At 38.6% G+C, this 21,650-nt stretch overlaps 1 protein-coding gene across 5 annotated transcripts in view; it reads left to right on the top strand.

Annotated features, from left to right (window-relative positions):
• Nucleotides 1–21,650, top strand: part of LOC122530122 (titin-like) — a 74,813-nt gene that overhangs the window by 48,428 nt on the left and 4,735 nt on the right. The window contains exons 2-7 of one of the 5 annotated variants that reach the window (XM_043656798.1): nt 1,624–1,715; nt 7,687–8,110; nt 11,076–11,241; nt 14,263–14,403; nt 15,255–15,379; nt 15,724–21,552. In XM_043656798.1, the coding sequence (XP_043512733.1) occupies nt 7,768–8,110; nt 11,076–11,241; nt 14,263–14,403; nt 15,255–15,379; nt 15,724–21,552 (6,604 nt within the window). In that variant the 5' untranslated portion in view covers nt 1,624–1,715; nt 7,687–7,767. The remainder of the gene's footprint in view (nt 1–1,623; nt 1,716–7,686; nt 8,111–11,075; nt 11,242–14,262; nt 14,404–15,254; nt 15,380–15,723; nt 21,553–21,650) is intronic. The other 4 variants (XM_043656801.1, XM_043656799.1, XM_043656796.1 and 1 more) reach the window with 4 other exon arrangements.

Raw genomic sequence — 21,650 nt, 5'->3', positions numbered from 1 at the left:
AAAAAATTGACCAGTAGACGGCGATAATCAACAAAATCAACATCTCATTCGCGTGATATTCCCCAAACATTGAAAAAACACGTTCTTCGAAAAGTTTCCCAATGGCGCGATAAACAGGCATCGATATTGTTTCAAACAATTATCACCGTTGAATTTCCAGACGGACGAAACGTCGCAAGTATCAGCTCGTTTTCGATTTTTCTACCATTCTCATCTCGCATGCTGGTCTCTTTCGTTTCGCCGAGAACGAGACCGTTCGTGTTCGACTAATTATCAACAGTTGATCGACTGGCGATCTTTTCAACGAACGTGGGGATCTCGGTTTCTCTGTTTTCCATCGGCGTACCCGCGCGCGAGACAATGCGACCCGGCATTTTTGCACGCGCGTGCATGCGCAACGCTCGAACGCCTTCGCGCTTTCTTTCGTCGCGCTCCTTGTTACGTCATTGTTCGTCGCTTAACATCGCCAGGATTCCTCTTCTATGAGGCGTGTCTGCTATTCATTCGCTGTTTGCAACGGTCGAGGGTAAAAAGAAAGAAGAAGAAAGAAAATAGCAGAGTGAATGTCTGAAGAATTTGCAATGCAAAGACTTTACGGTCGAATTTTTATCAAACGCGTTGAAGTTATATTGTGATACACGTGTTTCCGATGCAACGTATAAAGGAGATACTTTAGAGACAGAAACGAGAAAAGCAATACGCTGCAAATTATTCTAATTATCAGGAGGAAACTAAATTAAAGAAGTCCTTGACAAGATCGATTAATCGTGAGGAGGGGGAAAAAAATCTGTCATATTCTTCAGAACCACGATTTTTAATTTTCAGTTGGCATCGTAAACTAATCATTAGGACAGACTAAATTTTTAATTTAAATTCTATACAGTTAAACTTCCTGAATTTTAATTTAAATTCTGTATAGTTAAACTTCCTAATTTAAATTTAAATTTAAATTCTTAATACAGCTAAACTTCCTAATTTAAAACTTGAATTTTATATTACTCCATTTACTGGAACGAATTTCTGCTAATCGAGTCCATTTATTTTAATACGAATTCCTACACGAAAATTTTTTTCTATCACGAAGAAAAAGAGATCAATTAAAACCTGTAGTGTTCTTTGTTGAGTTAATGCTTTTTTATTTTAATTTTTTTTCTATCACGAAGAAAAAGAGATTAATTAAAACCTGTTGTATTCTTTGTTGAGTTAATGCTTTTTCGTTTTAATTAGTTTCTTCGAGGAGTTCGACTGTTTCTGAGTTTAGTATATATTTCATGAATCACAGAACGAAAGATTATGCAGTACGATTAATCACTCGTACGAAAATATGTAAGAAAAATATAAATTTGGTGCTGAGAGGGAGAGAACTCGGCTGCAATCTATTATTTCTGGCTGTAGAAACAGTGGTTTGAGGGAAAATTGACAAAATCTCGTGAAACATCGTTTCTTTATTCAGAAAATGATATTCTTGGACCACAGAATCGACGATTTCATTCACGTCGCTTCGTGAATGCAAATGTAGCTGTATAACATTAGGGAATCCTTGAGAATAAACATTAAATAAACTCTATATTCAAACTATATTCAATTTATAAACGAAATTAACATATTTTTTTCGGTTATCAGGTGAAGGTGAACTTCGACAATTCAGGAACAGGGAAACGTTTCAATTCAGATTGGAATCAGAAAGACTTGCATTTCATTTGACACTGAAGATGGTAAATCTAATTATAAGTTCAAGACTTCAATTTGTAGAAAATTAAATTACATGAATTTACTTAAATTTAATTTATTAATAACGTGAAGTTTGTTAGAATGCAGATTTCTGCGACACACAGTTGGGGTAAATGACCCCCGTGACCCGTCAGCCTATTTTCCTTTCACCCCCTATTCGGAAATATTTCAATTTCAATCAGGTAAATAATTTTATCTGAACTAAAGTGCAAAACCATGTCTGAAATGAAACACACTACGTTTATCAAGAATTAACGACGTGATCAATTTATTTGAAGCTTAAATAACTACGACTAAAAGTAGATTTAAAAATTCCCAAAAATGTATCAGTAATTATTCAGTGGCAGCCAATACTAAATAAAGCATCTCACGAATGATCAATAGAGTCTAACAACTTAAAATATATTGAATATTTATAGCTACTCGATAATAACCACGAAATGAGCCATTTACTTACAATGTATAAAAATCACAACCATCAATATTATGAGAAGAAAAATTGGAAATTTAAAAGAAGCTATTAAAAATCAGTTTACCATCTGAAAAAGAAAATTGAAAATCCCACAAACATTGATATTCATAATAAATTTAATTAACTAGTAAATTCAGAAATATCAAGTAGTTTAAAAATAAAATAAAATAAGATTGAATTAAAATAATAAACATTCACAGTAGAGAAATTCAAATTTACCAACTACGAAGAATTAAAAAAAAAAAAAAAAATGAAATGGCAATGGAAACGAGCACGTCTCTGAGAGAAATCATTTACCCTCGAACAATGATTTCGAGGTTGGAGAAACGGTTCCGAGGCTCCTCGTTAAAGGACATTCTTCAGCTGGACATTGCATATAATTTATGAACCTCGCTGGCTGATAATGTTTCGCTCTGGCGAGCCCGAAGACTTTCACCTTGATCGTAATCGACAGGAAACCTTGCGCAACTTTTCTGCATTATCTATGCATACCAGCCGCTCGATCGAAAACGAAAATCAACCACGCTCTATTAGCACAACGCCCCCTCTCTCTTTCTCTTCGTCGTTTGGTATTTTTCACGCGTCGATCGTGATTTCGCGGAAATTTGGCACGTTTCGACAGACGATCGCTCACGCGTGCAACGAATTCTCGAAACGTTACGTCGATCCGTTTTCTTCTTCTTACTTTGTTCATCTGCGTGGATTCTCTTCTTCTTTTTTTAATTAATCGGAAGGCATTGAAAAGTAGAATTCAACTCTGATCCTCATGCCTTTCGGATCCACCGTTTCATGTAATATTTCTACGCGAACAGTTTTCTATTATTAGAAAACTTTTTTCGTTCGAGCAGACATTTTAAAGTCAGTGAAATGTTGGAAGTAAAACATGAAAATTAAAAGATTATATATATATATATATATATATATATATATATATATATATAAAAGTGTTAATTTGTTTAATGTAAATTATAATGTAACGTAAACTAAGGAGAAATGGTAAAATTAATTTACATAAATTGTAAGTGAAATCTAAATTCAAACCGCGGTAGAATTAATTCTGAAACGAATGTAAATGAAGGAACGAGAAATTATTAAATTACGTTTGCACCTCGCGAAAAACTTTCGTGCAACAAAAAATTGAAAAAACAATTAAAAACCTTTCTACAGAAAGACGTTTGAATTTTTCAGGGACGAATTTACCGAGGTCAAGCAAGAAAAGTCATCTTTTATATTTCTGAGGAAAACAATGCACGCGAGTGAGAGTACTGAAAATTAGAATTACCCAGCCGTAAAAGGGTTTCGTACGCCGAAAAATATTTTCATCGCACTCTCTGAGATTAGCTTTCATTAATTATAACATAATAGCTTAATATATATACATTACAATATATATTAAATATATAATAAAAATAAAAATATATAATATATTAGCTTAAATTAATTAAATATATACACATAGCTAGTCATAGCCAAAGCTAACCATAAACGTGCGTGCAAATACAAATACCAACAAAAAAATTCGACAGAAATTTAAGGAAAATGAAATTGAATCGAGAGAGAAATAATTTTAGTATTCTTTCGAGAAATACAAAAGAATCACGAGACAACGAACAACAAAGATCTCGATTTCTCTTCGCGTGAAGGTTCGTCTATCGAGAAACTCGCGAAATATTGCCGCCAACCAGTGAAACCTCTAACCCGTGGGATCGTGATCAGAGATTACGTTACCAATTACGATTCACCGGCAGTCAAATCGAAAACTAGTCTGGCGGCCAGACTGGTGGGATTATGTCACTTGAGGAGAACGTAGCTTTGACGAAGTCGACCTGGGTGAACGCCGTAGCAGCGAGCTCACCGAGAAGAGGACTCCGCCACTCTGGCCCCGGGGTGAATCAGTCCTTTGTGCCTGCCTCTCTCAGGGTCAACCGCTTTCGGTGCAGTATATGCCTGCAACGTTTACACGTACACGCGCGGAACACGCTCGTCCGTCTGACCGTGGTCTACAGGGTGTCCTGACAATTCCTCGGTACTGGATAATTCGCGAAAAAACTTTGATAACTTCAGAACGGCCACTGTATTATAAATTCTTAGGAGTCAGAGCGCGGATCGAAGATAATCGATCGCGAGATTTATACGAGAAGTTTGGAAGTTTTGCGGGAAAGTCTGCGAACTCTGAGATTTGATAGAAGTCGAAGTCGAATGTGAAAGATGATTGTTAATGAAATTTATTCATTTCCCACTTTGGAGTGGAAAGTTTGGAAAGTCTGGCAAGTTCAAGGAGGAAATGATTTATAGAAAATGGAAGATCTCAAGAGCTCAGTGGCGGGTTTGGGAACATCGGAAAGGGATGATTTATGGAAAGTGAAAAATTCGGAGAAGAGAAAGTCAGGGAAAGTCAAAATTGAAGCAAAAACGAGATAGCTTTCACGTTACATTTTTTTAGAAACATTGAGAAGAGGCGAAAATGGCGATTAGTTCGATCTTAACTTTCGTCCAGTGTACGAAAGTTCGTTCTCACTCTTACGCTTTCTTTTCTGTTTCTCCACTTTCGATATCGAGACAGTGGTTTTTCAATTCGAGACGGAACTCGAATTCTTTCGCCGGAGAAGCAAGTCATCTCGTATCCGTCAAAGAATCTTTACGCAACTTCCTACAGGAGATAGTATTATTATTCGAGGTTCAACGAATTATTCAACGTAGTTTCTTCGATTCATTCGATCCACCCTGTACATCCTAGTGGCAAGGACTTTTTATCCTTCGTTTATTGCTGCAGGAAGTACCCAGCGTCATAGCATTTTTTTCGGCCACCACAAAGGCGTTTCTGCGTTTTGAGATTAAATTTTATCCGGACTGCGCGAAACAGCTACCAATAGACGGTCATGGCGTGAAATTTTCAACTACAGTTACAGTGGCTGCAGAAAGGTATTTGCATACGTCTTTATTCTCCCACGAGGGAATTCCTTTGTCAAATTTTTATTATGAAATTTCTACGGATACAATATTTAGTAATTAGTAAGTATGCACTCCTGCTCAAATCGACTAAAAATAAATAAAACAAATTTTCAAATTTAGAGCGTCTTAGAGTTTTCAAAAGAAATAAAGTTCTTGGTTCTTTCGTGTGATGTTTAACTTTCAAATAATACTTTCACTGGAGTAAAGAATTTAGGGAAGGCAAGGAAAATCTATTTCACAAAATTTCCCCTGATAGAGATTAATAATAAAATCAAATCATATTAAAACTCCTCATATTAAAGGGTCAAGTATCTAACGATATCAATTAAGAGTTCAGTTATAATTGATTATATTTAAGAAAATCGAACAGACAATTGTAATATTTTTATCTCTCAGAGAAATATACGAAGAAGAAAAGGGTGTCTCAAAATATGAACATAATGATGCGCGAATACTTTTCGTGGCCACTGTGTACAGCTTTTTAAAAACGTCGTGCACACTTCATTAATAAGTACAATTCAAACGAAACGTAATAGGTTCTTTCTCATTGTTTGGTCAAGTTTGTATTAAATTATGAGGCTTCGTTCTTGGTGATTTTCAAATTGTCATAATGAAAAGGTTCTCGGCAGGGACAAAGATCGTGCCGCTCGCGAGAGGCGGCTTTTTGGGTGCCGTAACTTATTCTGCTCTCTTTTTTGTCTCGAGCCTTTTCGTTGGCGCGACGTTTCAGCAAAATCAAACGAAAAAGAAAAGAAAAAAAAAAAAGAAGACCGGAGGAGAGACCGTGACTCCCGCTAAAGGGCGATGGAGAGTTCGCAGGAACCGAAACAGTGGCGAAGAGGGGATACAAAGAGCTTAGACGAGCGACCAAGTACAGGCGTACTCCTCAAAATTTCGTGAATTTTCTTTAAATTTTCGGCTTTAGATGCAGAAGAATTGACTGGCCATTCTAAAATGCGAATTTTCACAAGGGTATTGCTTCGTCGCTGCTTTCGCGGTGTGCATAGCCACGTTATCACATCGAAAGATATACTCATTTCCGGCAATTCGTGTCGCGTACGCGTTAATTTGTTCGTTAATCGTTTCAACATACTTTGTACTGTTTAATTTTTCTGTAATAAATTTTATTTCCATCTTACCTTGGTAACTCTCTATTTCACATAATATAAGGAAATATAGAGTGTGCTAGCTTTTAATACTTAAATCCTACAATCAATTTTACAGTCAAAGAGTTTTTAATATTATAACAAAACGTTGAATCTTTCCAAACCAATCAACGACTTTTACGTCTCAATTATTCATCAGTTACACAGCGAAAATTTTATTCGTCTGTACACTACAATTATATGTACGTACAATTAGTATCATAACCTATTTGATTAAAATTGGTAGCTATGTTTTAATGATTGCAGCATTCTGTAACATATATGCAAGCCACATTAGCTCGAAATCAAGGGCAGAAAAATTATTACAACTCCAAAATAAAATAAATGAATTACGAGCCTGTACGTTTTCCATCATCAACTACATTTCGTTCTCTATTTTTCAAAACAGAACATACTCTACATCACTGCCACTCGCTAATGGATTTCCTTATGCAACTCGATTTCTTTCTATGCATCATCAACAGAGCCAAGAAAAATCAACTAGCAGATGAAACGGACATTTTTCACTGTGTATAACGCAGCATTAATCTTCATCTCCTATCGCATCAGAACTGAAGCAGTCTGGCAACGTTAGAATAGATTCTTCGAACTCTAACTAATAACTTTTCGGAAAGTATTAGGAGTACCCATAAGCAATGTCATTTTCTTCAAATTTAATGTCATTTAGTTATGTCACAATAATTTTACTCATTATAACATAACCTATATCCTAGTTAAATATATTGACATTTAGTGCAATTATTGTTAAATTAAATTACATCAATATTAACTATTATTATATTAATATATTGAATTATATAATTATATTAATATTAATATTAACTTATATAATTATATAATTTTATAATATATAATACATATATTATAATATATACTCTTATATAATTATATTAATATTAATATTAACTTATATAATTATATAATTTTATAATATATAATACATATATTATAATATATACTCTTATATAATTATATTAATATTAATATTAACTTATATAATTATATAATTTTATAATATATAATACATATATTATAATATATACTCTTATATAATTATATTAATATTAATATTGACTCTAATTTTGTGCAGTATCAAAAAACGACATTATTTATAGGTACCCATGATAAATAAAATTGAAAGTGTTATCAAACACTACCCATTTTCCTCACAACGTGAGAATCGTTCTATCATTTACTACTTCTTTCCAAAATATTTACACTGGTCATACAATGCAATAATAATTATAAAATGAATAGTACAGGAATAAAATAGTGCCGTCTTTCATTTTCTGAGCAAATATTTGAAATACCTACTTTCACGTTTCAACGCCAATTTGTACAAATTCATGTTCTTTTTGCCAACAGAATCGAGACGCATGAGAGTCGACACCGGGTGATCGTGATCACCTGAGGGCCCAGCAGCTTTTCGGCGAGGCGTATCGCGAGATGGCGGACAATGGTATAGACAATCCGGCGTTCGCGAACGAGGACGATAGCGCGTGCAAATCGAATCAGAGCGATGACCAGCAAGTGACCTTGGACCACGATCGCAAGACGGAGGACGGGCCCGTGGAGAACGGGCATCATCGGACGCAGTTCGCGTCGCAGCAACACGCGGAGGCCGGAAACACCAGCCCCGATCCGCACTACAGAACCGAGACGAAGATCGAGCTGCCTGACAGCAACGACAAGACCGTCGCCGAGCCGAAAATGAACGGCGTTCACGGGAACGGGAACAACAACGACGCCAGTTTCTTGAACAACAGCGCGACCAGCGTGCAGATCAATGGTAAGTTTGCCGTTAAGTTTCTCGTTACTCGCTTCTAACTGCTCTGCGGACATTTCGAATTTAGTTTTCAGAATTAGTGACTTAATGGAAATCAGACTGTGGATTTTATGGCTGTTCAATGGCAGTTGATTCTGGATTTATTCTAGCGATTATTGTGGCTTGATGATTTGACGAAGTATTGTTGCGTGTGAAGTGACCAGTTTCAAAGTATAACGAACGAAATCTAAAAAAGCTGTCTACTTTGAGAAGAATATTTCACACCGAATAAAAGTTTCGTCAGATTGTCACTCCTTCATAATTATCTTATCCCGAACGAAGGTAAACTTGGTTAGATCAGATTTGAAGTTTGCTAAATGAATTAAGAAGCTTGGATTTTACCGTAATTGGATGATTTCTTTTAATAAAGATTGTTAAACAGAATAACGTTCTGAAGGTATTGGAATTTAATTTTGAAAATAATTATCTCGTTTCGAATTCCATCAATGGAAAGAAGAAAAAAAATACTTCGATCAATTCATTTGGAAAGTCTAACTTTACCGAAATGCCTTCCATCGTTGCCACGATCGTTCGTCTTCGACTTCACTTTCGGTTTTTTTCTCCGCGTCTGCAACATGTTTCGAGAGAGGCGAAAGACGAAAGAAGGGAAAAGAAACGGGAAAGGAGCGAGATTTACGCAAACGGAGACCGCAGGCTTTTACCGTACGACACGGAGAAAATTCTTCGCGACAAAAAGCAAACATGGTCCCCGTGTTGCATTTTTCCTCTCGTTTTGCACGCAATCTGTGCGTGACGCAAAGCGTAACCGCGAGCCATCAGCTTCTTCGCAAACGACGAGAATTAGTCGACAATTTGGCAATACAAATTCGCGTAAATCTCGTTCGTACGCGTTCGACGACTAATAAATCAACTTGGAGTGACACGATGAGATTGTTGGACGCCTTGAATCTGAATTATTATTTCAGTAAAGATAAGATTGTCAGATATCAGAGGGGATTATTTCAAGAAAAGTAGAACATGCAAAGTAGAAATTACGGTTACGCTGGAATTACCGTTGATCGCACAATTTTAGCAAATATGATCGGGACGAGCCGAACTTTCGATCGTTAATTACCACCACCACCAATGCGAGCAGTTCGCCAAGAAAAAGTCGTTCGAGATCGGTGAAACGCAGAAAGTGCGTGAAAGGTCCCCATACGTAGTGACCAGCTTGCGAAGAAGTGCTTTTACATTTGGGACAATGTATCCTTAAAAAATTTATTAAAGAAGTTTGATAAAACTGGAATTGTTATCTGTGATAAAAAATCTTAGAAAAAATCGTAGATTTAGGACCTTCTCTGATTTATCCACTGGATAAATAAATTACTATATTCTGTATAAGAATATGGCTCGAAATTGGAAGCAAATTGTAGATTAGTTTTCGCTTGTCTTAGGTTTTCAAATCATTTCGAAATACGAAACGAATAAAAATTAGAGAATTTCTTTATTTAAATGAAAGAACTAATTTGATGCAACTTCATTACAAAATATAGACTTTCCATAAAATCGAAGTATTTTTAGTTTCAACAGATCAGCTTTACTTTCCTATAATCTATAATCAATCGTTTTTACTTTTAAAGAATTAAACGATGTCTAACTAAACTATTCATAAAGTACATCGGTTATTTTCTTTCATTCTTCTTTCCGTTCGTTCTTTTCGTCTCTCGGTTGATATTTCATTATTTACACAAAAAACTAGCACTTTAGTTACATAAACGTTAACTCGTAAAGTTAAACGATAACCATCAACCATCGCCAGGAAATGTCAACTACATATTTTCAGTATGATGGAACCTACTACTACGCGAAGTTATGAGCGAAGGACGTTGCCCAATAAGAGTACATTGACTTTTGAACTACGTCCGCGTAAACATGTAATTAACCAACTTCTTTCCCTATTAACATCGATTCCGCAGCACGCGAGGTTCCGCCCCATAAATAAATACTTTAATGCCACGTGTAATTTCCACACCTGTAAATTATGTAACTTGCCGAGGTATTATAACGTGTGCGATTTAATACACACGAGTTTGAAACCGCCATACTCGCTGTTGCATTAAAAAAAAGGACTGACAAAATGACAGGTAGTTACGGACGTGTAATATGTCATTAATTACATAAAAGAGAGTGCTTAGATTACACAAACTATCATGATACTTCTTTCTTTGAAAGTATGACTTAATGTGAATCGTTTTATAACGCTGTGAAGTAGTTAAATATTTTACAAATGTAAGAGTGAAACGAAGTAACTTTTTCGTGGTTTCTTGTTTGTGATGTAATCGTTTAAAAACAACAGTGAGATGTATAGCAAATATTTTTTTAATATCAAGATGTTCTGAATTACCAGACGATGATTAATGCGACTAAAGTTAATAACGATTAAGAAGATTATAGGTATGCAAAGTTGACGTTGGAATTATTAGTTCGAAACGTTTGAAACAATAAATACTATCAAGAAATTGCAAAGATGTTTCTATACGAATTTGAAATACAGTGGCAGACAGAAGGAAGTGCGAAAAGCAAATGGTAAATTCTATAATTTGAATAAAAATAGATCTAAATATATATAATATAGTAAATATAATAAATATAATATATATAATAGTAAATATAATATATATAATATAATAGTAAATAATTCTAAAAATAGAAAGCGTTACAATTATAAAATTGCGTAACATAATTGGCATTAATTTCGAAATAGCACATTTTACGAAATTAAAGAATTTTAAAATTAGAAAAAAATTAGAAAAAATTCTTTAAAAATTTAGAAAAATCAAAGAATTGAAGACCAATCTGGTGTCAAAAGTTGCTATTTCTCGTTGAACGAGTTACAACTTTGAGATAAAATTCTCTCGACAAAAATTCCAAACTGATTCCAGACTGGTCCCATGCGGTCACTATTTCAATAATTTTCCATTCTCCATAGACAATGGGAAAAAAGAGCAGATCGAGGCAGTAAACCTGGAGCTGGTCTCGATGAGGCCTTACGCGGGCAACAATCTCCAGACGAAGGGTCAAGAGGCATGCGAGGTTCCAGCTGATCCCTACGAGGAGTACTTCGTTCCGGTGAACGAGCATCGAAAGTACATCAGGTAACGAACGGTTGGAAAAATGTTCCTCCACTCTGTGTGTTCCTAGCTACTGTTTAACATTCGATCGTGTTCACCAGTCCGGGGCGTTGCGAGATCGCTTGAATCTTTTATTAGCAAGGAAATATGACGAACGAACATCGAGCAGATTTCATCGTCAGATAATTCCTTTTGGTTTTCTTCGCCAAGAGCTTAGTTTTTTTCTTTGGTTTGAAAATTGAGAATCTTAACGTGTTAATGAAATTGTTTACTTTCCAATATTTGAATTTATTTATTTATTTATTTATTTTTTTTTAGTATAGAAAATCTTCAAAAGACTTCAAGAGATCTCTGGTCCTTACGATGAGATTCTTAATTGAATTGAAAAATATCATTGAACTGACAGAATAGAATATATCGTTTGGTCAAAGAAAGTTGAAAATTCCTCTTAATTGCGCAGGATAATTACGAATGTAACGGAGAGCAACGGCGACTGGAATATTCGAGGTTTAAAAATTATTCCGCTTCTGTTGCATGTTTAATTCATACTACGTTCCATTTAGTTGCTAAAACGACACATTCCCTGGTTGAATACAGATTGAGGGAACAACGTGTTGTTAAATTCAAAAACGCTTGAAAATTAACGACGTGAAAACGCGTGAGAAAACGCGTTGAGTAATTTCATCACTGATTAAACGTCTAAGTCGTAAATTAACCTGAAGAAGAAAGATTTACATTCCCCGAAAAATAAAACAATCATTCGAACGTATCAACTTTTAAAAAAAGTAATTCTTTGTACGGCATAAACTCGGAACCTGATTTCGTTGAAATATTAACATTCATCTCGCGTTTTTTACGCGTCCTCCATTTCTTCGCCTGCTGACTTACACATGATAATGTATTCCTAGATTCCACGCGTTTGCACTATGCTAATATCTCGGCGACAGAAACAGTACTCCTTCTTTCTTCAATATTAATGCACGTGTTTTAAATTCTCAAGTCTTAGATTTTCAAGTCTTAAAGAAAGTTTTAAAAGTCTTAAGATCTTTAAGATCCTCAACTATTAAAGAAGATTTCAAAGTTTTAGAGGCTAGTTTGAGAAGCTCATTAAATAAGAATTTACGCCGGTATTTCAACAATCGGGCGACGGCATCGTTGATAATTAATAAAATTGAACAATCAGTAACCCCGTAATTGGTAAATCGAATCACAAACAAATATCGGCAATCATCTTAATGTTATGTTGGTTTTCAATTGGCTACAATTGGTTTTCAATCGAAAAGCTGACACGATTGCAAACGTACGATAATGGAGGAGATGCAAATGTCTCGAGTGAAAAAAGAAGCAAAAATATTGTGGATACTGGCGGAACGGACGAAAGTCACCAGACGTTGCGAATTACGTTCACCGATGAAGGAGCTTGCGAAACGAACATGTCACAACGTTTCATAGCAAAACGCAGGAGTGACCGTCTATTGCAGAAATGACCGTCCTTCGTCAGAAATAGAACTCTGCGTCGGCCTCGAGTTACTTTATAATTCATCATGAATAATTTTTATCTCCGTCGCCTCGAGAAGAAAGAAAAATTTAATTCTTTTGCAGTGTCGCTAACCATCGAATGTAATCGATTTCCTATGAGAAAAATTAAAAGTTTGTGTCTTCTGCACATTGAAACTAGCATAATATTAAAGTTTTTGATAATATAATACCGGTTACTTAAAAGAGAGCTACTCGCAACTCGTCAATTCACTAATATTACTATTAGTTGGTCAATTGGTCAATTAATTGGCAAGAACCGTCCTCGACGCATAAAATAAAGATAGTCTGAATTCTCCGACATTTTATTACGCTATCAAAGGATTAATTCGATCGAATAATATTTTAGTCTGCAAGAGCTGAGTGGTGTCGCGTAGCTGTTCCTGCCTTTCTCTCTCTTCCTTTCTTCTTTATTGCTTGCTTCTCGGTCGAGATTAGCATCGGGATGATTTGAAAAAAGCATACATTTCGAAGATCTCTATCGAAAAAGTCGTGGCAAGTTGATTTATGCTGTTTGCTCGTTTAGCGCGGCCACGAAATGCCTGCGCGAGTCAGCCGGATTATATCCGAATATCATCAACATGCAGAGGAATGCACGGAGAAATAGGTCGAATTATTATTTTCGCACGGGGCATACACGACTGCTTTCCATTTACAATTTTTACCTTGTTGAAAATAAGGTGTTGAAATTATTCGTACTACATTTTATTGGACAATTGTTACTGTACCTTTTCATTAGAAAGAAACGTGTTTTGAATGTAAATTTTAACGTTGAACAAGAATGATAATCGTGTAAAAATACACTTGACAAATTTCTAGCTACACTTTTTAACATATGAAATTCGTCATTCGACAATTTCTGATAATACTGTTTCCCTGAAATCTAATACAGAAGAATACCGTGACATCATTGCGATTTTTTCCTCGATGCTGCTGCATACAATAACAGAAATTTTTCTAAAAAAAAAATGTTCCACAGTGAAAGTGCATGCCACTCGTATCGCAGCATTGTCTGTGTAAAGAATCTCAACAAAATCGTCCGCGCTCACTCTAAATCAATTCCAACTCTTGGATAGAAGCCGCAGAGAATCGGATAAAGGAACGCAGAGCCAAAGATCGAATCTCACCCGCAACAATACTCTCCCCACCTGGCCAATACACCTGGAAATTAATCAAAATTTCTCCCAATAAATCACGATTAACGACAGAAGACGATGAAAGATATAGGAACAAAGTCTCCCGCATCTGATCGCACGCAAACCACGAAACAACATGCTGCATGCCCCGTGCGAGATCGTTCGCCTAGCGTAACGTTAGAGCCACAGTATATATACGTAGCTTCACCCGCCGCTGACCGCGAGGTTATAGCCCACCACCACACGTGAGACACGCATACACATCGTAGTTACACATCGGCACACGGATACGTACGTGTACGTGTGAGACAGAGGCCAGCGGCAAGCCGAGTAGAGAGTTAGAGACGGTGTTTTCTGTTGTCACGATACCTAGCAGGGGTCCCGAGGCCGAGGTTGAAACAACCGTGGCTGGAGTGCGTTTTGATTTGGGCCCCGGCGTCGGCCGCGAGGGACTCAGCCTGAGAGACCCTGCCGCCGGACTGGTCGACTATTCCCACTGGCTGACAGCCCTCAGGTACATTGAAGGATGCTTACGAGGATGAGGAACGGGGCAGAGAAAGAGCCTGCTGATCGATGAACGCGAAAATGGTGGATGCGCACGATTCGCGAACTAACCCGCTTACACCCGTGCTACTTCCCCCTATTTTTCTTTTATTTTTCTTTCTTTCTTTCTTCCTAATCGTCAATAGCAATGGCTGAGCCTGATACGACACAGAAGCGACAGAACCCAAGCCACAAGCAAATTCACGAAATTTTCCATCTTGCAAAATGCACCAGTGCGATGATACAAGCTAGAAACCAGCTAGAAAGCAGATAGGCTGAAGAATGTTAGTTCGCTAGATTTTTTCTTTCCTTTTCTTTTTTTTCTTTTTTTTTTCTGGTGCTTCAGGATTCACGAGTCTTGTAGTTGCTACACACAGTATCATTATCATTGAAGGATGAAGTCGATACACTCTAACGGGCATTTACTCGCAAAGAAACGGTTGCAACACTAGCTCAGAAGCAGACTCCCCACACGTGGACACTGACCGCGAGAAAACGAACTTCCATTTGCTTTCCAGAACCGAGAGCGGTTGTGGAATTAAATTTTATGAATCGAGAAAGAATACGATGAATTGTGAATACGAGAGTGGGGGGGGGGGGGGGGGAGGATGATAGCGCCGGGGTAAAGATCGCGACGAGTCGTTTAGAATATAGTGTCTGTTCGTCTAGGGAAGCTTCTAATACCACGGTCGCTGAAGAAGGTCTCGAAACATTGACAAGCACAGTGCTGTACAAAATATGCTTCTTTTGGGTCTAGGATGAGGGTGAATTCACAAAGCTGGCGATCATGGTTGTTAATTACCGGCGAAACATGTGTTACAGGGGCGAGAAACTTTACGTAACGAAGGACAAAAGATCGAGGAGCTCGTACTGGAGAAGGATGGCTTGCTGGGGGTGTGGATTGTCGGTCCTAGTGATTGCCGTCATCATTGCCATTTTGGCCGGAAGTAAGGATCTTTTAGAACGCGTAGTTTCTCAGTAACTGAAATGAATCGTCTCGTTAAATCATTCATCTTCGAATGTACTCTAAATTTACAAATTTTTCTTCGCGAAAGTGACAAGATAAAAAAGTGGTTTGATATTCTACAGTGAATTATACGCTCAAAAGATAGTACGATATAATATTAATAATGGAAAATAAAACCTAGTTCTTTTCTTCATCTATTACACATTTATGTTAACGTATAAATTTATCAAATCTATCAAAAATTTAAAATCTTTCTCTAAAAAATATACAAAGAACGAATAAAAAAAAAAAAAAGAGCTAACGCGAATAACGATTTTGTCCTAGCTGGAGTAATCTTAACGCAAGAGGCATCTGAACCTCTGGAAAATCTTCAACAAACCAATTCCCGGCAATTCGGCGACGTGCGAACCGCAGGCAGCCAGGAGTACATGAAAAACCCTCCACCGAGTCCACCACCTGCAACATCTAGCTTCCCACCCTGGCCAACAACCGACGAAACCATCTACGACAACGTTCCAAGCGCCATGGACGGCGTGTTAAAACTAGACGATTTGCGCTGGACCGACGATCTAGGCGATCCCAAGTCGAGGGTGTACAGGCAAGTCAGCTCGGAGATAGAGGAACATTTAAAGAATATATTGCAACAGCCGGCGGACAATGCTACAGTCGTCAAGGTGTACGACATAAACAGGGACGGTGAAGTGAGGTTTAGAATAAGCTATCCACCACGTTCGATGCCCGAAGAGATGCAGCAGATGATCGAAGGAACGCTGCAGAAAAGTGGCAACACGGTTGGACAGTATCATCTGAGTAGTTTAAAAGTGAACAAATTGGTTGATGAGTGTCGGAGTGGAAAACTTGAGTGTGCGGATAAGTGTATGTACGATTACTCGAAAGGTCTGTTTGTTTGCTCCTGTGGAGCTGGAAAGATGTTGGACAGTGATGAAAAGAGTTGTATCGATGAGAATGATTTGAGCAACGTCGAAATGGATGACGAGATACCAGTGTCTAATACGGATTATGTTCAGGGAAGGAGTAGAGGACCTGGTACGATATTTGAACCTAGGAGGCCTGATAATTGGGATCATTTGGATTTCAGTACAGAAGCAACGCACGATGGACGTGTTTCGCCGCAAGGTGACGAACACGAGTTTCACGCGCATCCACATGATTCGTCGCCGGCACCAGAGCCTACACAGACGACTACGACGGAACAGAATCGTGAGTTCAATGGTGAATCTGATTCAACACATTGGATACATGATCATTCGGAGCATGATTACTCGACTTATGATCACTCGACTCATGATCATTCAATGGACGATCACTCGGCTCATGATCATTCAATACACGATCACTCGGCTCATGATCATTCAATACACGATCATTCGAATCATGATCACTCGACGTATGATCATTCAGAGCATGATTACTCGATGCACGATTATTCAGATCATTACACTACCGAATCAAAAGATAAATCTGAATCTTTTGCGGAACCAGAACCATCTGTCGAGCCTGAACCTTCTGCGGAACCAGAACCATCTGCTGAACCTGAACCTTCTGCGGAACCAGAACCATCTGCTGAACCTGAACCTTCTGCGGAACCCGAACCTTCTGCTGAACCAGAGCCATCTGCGGAACCTGAACCTTCTGCTGAACCTGAACCTTCTGCTGAACCAGAACCTTCTATTGAATCTGAATCTTCTGCTAAGTTAGAACCTGCTGCTGAGTCAGAACCATCTGTCGAACCAAAACCCGTTACTAAAGTAGACTCTTCTATTGAACCAGAATCTTCGGCTGAACCCAAGCCTCTTGCTGAGCCAGAACCTTCAGCTGAACCAAAATCTCCGACTGAATTAGGACTGACCAATGTCGAATCTTCCACAGAAACTATGACTAATACTGAACCTGTTGCTTCTGCTGAACCACAGCCTAGCGAATCAGTCGAACCGAAAAGCACCGCTGAATCTCAGCCATCAAATAAACCTGATTCAGTTACTGAATCAAGCCCTAGCGGTGACTTTGAATCTTCGCTAAAATCGACATTAGTACCCGGGGAAATAGAAACAGCCACAGAACGTGAATTACCAACTTCATCAGTCACAGAACTCGAACTTTTCACTGATGAAAAACCTCCTCAAAATACGCCTGCTATTATTGAGCATTCTACCGAAATGCAAAACACAATGATGCCAAAGGATTCAGCAGAAGAAATTCTAGAAGATTCTACAGAAGCCACGACTACGAATAAAATATCTGATGAAACAGCTACCGAGTTATCTCCCACTGAATTACCCAGTGTTATGAAAGAAACAGATTCTTCAGTGAATTCCTTTGCAACTAATGTTCCTACAGACAAAAAGTCGGAAACTACAACACCAATGATTTTCGAAGAAACCACGTTGCTGAATAATGAAAAACTTGTTGACGATGTAGCCTTACCAGTGATACCGTTGATGTCTGATACTGAAGATGCTGTAATGACAAGGCATTCGTCTTCCGAGGATCATTCAGAATCAGCAACTGTTGCCACAATGGGCACAACGATGATGGAGAATGATGACGAAGACAAAATGACAACGATGAGTTCCAACGAAACGCCAAAAGCTGAACAAGTCACTGAGACCAACATGGCACACGATGAAGCAGCTGAAACTACTACAATGAACATAAATAACGAGGAGTCTGGAATCGTGAACTCTTCATCAGAATCTAACTCTACCTCTCTGTCTAGCACTCAAACTTCAATTTCTGATGAATCCACTGTGATCCCTGAAACGACTTCTCTTGTAGCAGATACTAAATCAGAACGCACTACTGAAATGAATACCGTTGTGGAAAACAACAATACAGAAGCAAGTAATGAAGAGTCTAAATCACAGAATGTCCCAAGTTCAGTATTATCTGACGACTCTTCAGTTGTTCAGCCAGAGTCACGCGTGCACGAGACCAACGAGACCAACGTTATCGAGCACATGCCAACCACTGTTTTCCCCAAATTACCAAAGAATTTCGGTCACAACGTCGAACCGTTGATAGAGCCTCTTAAAAACAATACAGACGAGGAGCACATTATGCTGATATCGAAAACCGAGGACACGTCAGAAGTGTATGATCCACATGCAATTATTCCTCAATTAATCCCCGAACAGAGGGTTCAGTCGTCCAATGCATCAGCGATCGGTGTTCCTGAAAGTTTGCCCGTAGAAAATAAAGTTCGATCTTCCACGGAAGCGGTTCAAACAGTTTTGCATCGTTCGACGATCCGCCCGGAAGAGAACGTAGTTTCTGCGGGCGACTCGGCCCGCTCCGAAGACAATTTAGATCATTCGACCAATCATCCGTTGCACCCGGCAGTATTTCCTGAGAACGCGGTGGATCACGCTACGGAGAAGTTCGATCCAACTTATGACAAACACGCAGACGATATGTCTCCCTTCTTGCCGGATATTCAAAAGGAGAAGGAAGTGAAGAAAGCTCCCAGATTGGACAAAGACGAGCAGGATGCGCCGAATCCCTTCGAGGGGCATGTTGAAGATGTCGTTACTTATAAATCCCCGGTAGAGGCGTCTTCCAAGAAGCCAAATGCGAACGAGACGGACTCGACAGATTCTGTGAACGATGTGAAAAGATCCGGCGATAAGGAAGAGAAAAAGAACGAAGTTGGTCGTGGATTTAAGAATGATGGGCTCGAGGTTACTGAATTTAATAGTACAGAAACTGGAATTCATAATGGACTGCATAGCTATGATATGAATAAGGATGTTGTTAAGGATGTAGAGGATATTGTAAACGAAAAGAAAAGTAGAGAAAGTTCCACAGAAGACGAAGAGGCGTTGAGAGTGGTTCCATTGGAAGAACAATTTAAAGAGACGGAAACTGCGAATAATGGGGATAAGAGTGAATCAGAAGCGACAACGGAGTCTAACGCAGTTGGTACAACTCCGACGAAAGGGGGCGAAAAACAATCGGAAGGTTCTATGAACAATGTTACCACTTCTGAGAAACCCGAAGAAAACGCCGTGGAAGATCACTATAACGATATAACCGATGACACTTTGCCAAAGGGATATCAGCAGGACGATTCAGAGGTGCGAAAGAAAATCAAGGATGTATCGAAAAAGTTCATAGATAAGGGTGAGAAATTATTCAAGATAATTGATAAAATGAATGCCACGACGAATGACACTGAAGATACAATGACCACAATCCCAAGCGTCGCGGACAAGCATGCAGAGGATGCGAAATTAACCACGCAGATACCGGTGTTACCATTGGAGATACAGCAAGAAATGTCCACGACTGAGAAAATCGAAAGTACGACTGTAACTGAGGAGAATCCTCGAAAAGACAATAGCACAGAGGGTCAGAGTAGTGCTCGTGTTAGTACAGAGGATACAACAACAGTTCAGGTACCAACGACTCACACGATGTTAATGGAGACGAAAACCACTGCTCAGGTACCAATACTGCCAGAAGAACTGCAAACTACTGAAAGTGATGTATTACTGACCACCTCCACAGTGAAACCTGAAGTGAAAAACAGCAATTCCGAGAATGTACGTTCTGACGAGCAGAAGGATTCTCCGAACACTACTCTCGATGGAGTGAATAACAATTCAACCGAAGACTTATTAATTAACGCAGGACAACAAGTAAATATTCAGAATAAAACTACTGATGATTTGGTGACTGCTGCAGTTGGACACGTGGGTAACAAAAGTATTGATAACACGTGGCTGCGATCGAATGTTTCAGTGCTGGACAATGCAAACGAGAAAAACGTCACAACAATGAGCACCGAAGGAAGCGAGATGCAGAGAAACGTAACAGAGAGTTCGATGTCTGAAGCTGTTCCTTCAATTTCCAACGAAACTATGGCGTCAGAATCACATAAACAGATGTCTGAGAGTTCCGGCACTACAGAGGATGTTAGACCAGTTACTGAAATATTAGAGGATGATATTGAACCTATAGGATTCGATTACAGAACGCATCTCGTCACTACTACATCTAAGACTGTGCTGTCTGACTTAGTAGATGCAGGAGAATTATCAGAAGAGGACTTAAAAGTGATTCCATTGGAGAAGAGTTTAGAAGTGAAAAAGAAGTCAGTTGACAAGAAGATCACTGACAAGTACAAGTATAAGAAGGAAAAGGAATTGAGCTTGGAAGACGAGGATGAGAATACAGTAACAGAGATTCCAGAACCGGCTACGGTATTCTCTACTGAGATACCACAGATGGTTACTGAAAACGATAACGTTCAAGAAGGAAACCAGAATGAAACAAATATAGACGCCAATGTGGAAGGAAATTCTGTCCCTGTTCCACGGCTGAAAATCATCGAAACGACTACCGGGTCGAACCAAACACACGTTCAAACTCCTGAGATCTCTTCCAACGAAAGGGAGAATCGTAATGACAAAATCAGCATAACGGTTCCAGACAGTTCGAAGTATCCTAGCTTCATACCAGTATCAGAAAAGATCATAGAGCCAGAACCTGTCACAGAACCCTTCATGGTTCTTCGAAACTTCCATACCCATCGATCGAGCGTAGATTTTACGACAGAAAAGCCAATAGTCAGTGCACAGCCACGTAACGAAGGTCGTATAGAGACGGAACCGGGACAAGTGATTGAACTAGATGGAAAATTGAATCAGGCAGGTTCACAGCCTTCGGTGTTTCCTTTGATTCAATCGTCCGTAGCCTCGATTGCACAGGAAGCAAATCACGTTGCGAAACAGAGCACTGACACGACTGTTTCACCGTCCACGCAAACAAAATTACCGGACGCGGTGGTGGAGAGCACCAGCCACATCGATGTCTCTTTCCTCGATTTGCCTCCAAACAGTGTTTTCTCGAAATGTACAGCTGGCCAGTTCCAGTGTGCCAATGGAACGTCCAGGGATGGTGCATACTGCGTCAAGTTGTCAGCGAAATGCGACTCTGAGAATGATTGTTCGGACGGTTCGGACGAATTGAATTGCGAAGAGGAAGGTTGTCCAGGAAATTTCCAATGTTTCAGCGGTCAGTGTCTAAAACGGGACCTGGTGTGCAATAAAATCGTCGATTGTGACGACGGAAGCGATGAAAAGAACTGCGAGGAATGGAAGTGTCAGTTCGATGAATTTAAATGCCCCAGTGGTGAGTTCTTGAGACATATTCTTTTAAATTTTGTTACTTATTAATATTTATTAAAACGAGGTAATAAATATTATACCTATTGTCAGCAATTTACTTCG

This window comes from Frieseomelitta varia, unplaced genomic scaffold (assembly GCF_011392965.1).
Source record: "Frieseomelitta varia isolate USP_RPSP 00005682 unplaced genomic scaffold, Fvar_1.2 scaffold_33, whole genome shotgun sequence".
NCBI lineage: Eukaryota > Metazoa > Arthropoda > Insecta > Hymenoptera > Apidae > Frieseomelitta > Frieseomelitta varia.
Note: the sequence above shows the minus strand (reverse complement) of the source record. Positions and strands in the feature narration are given on the sequence as shown.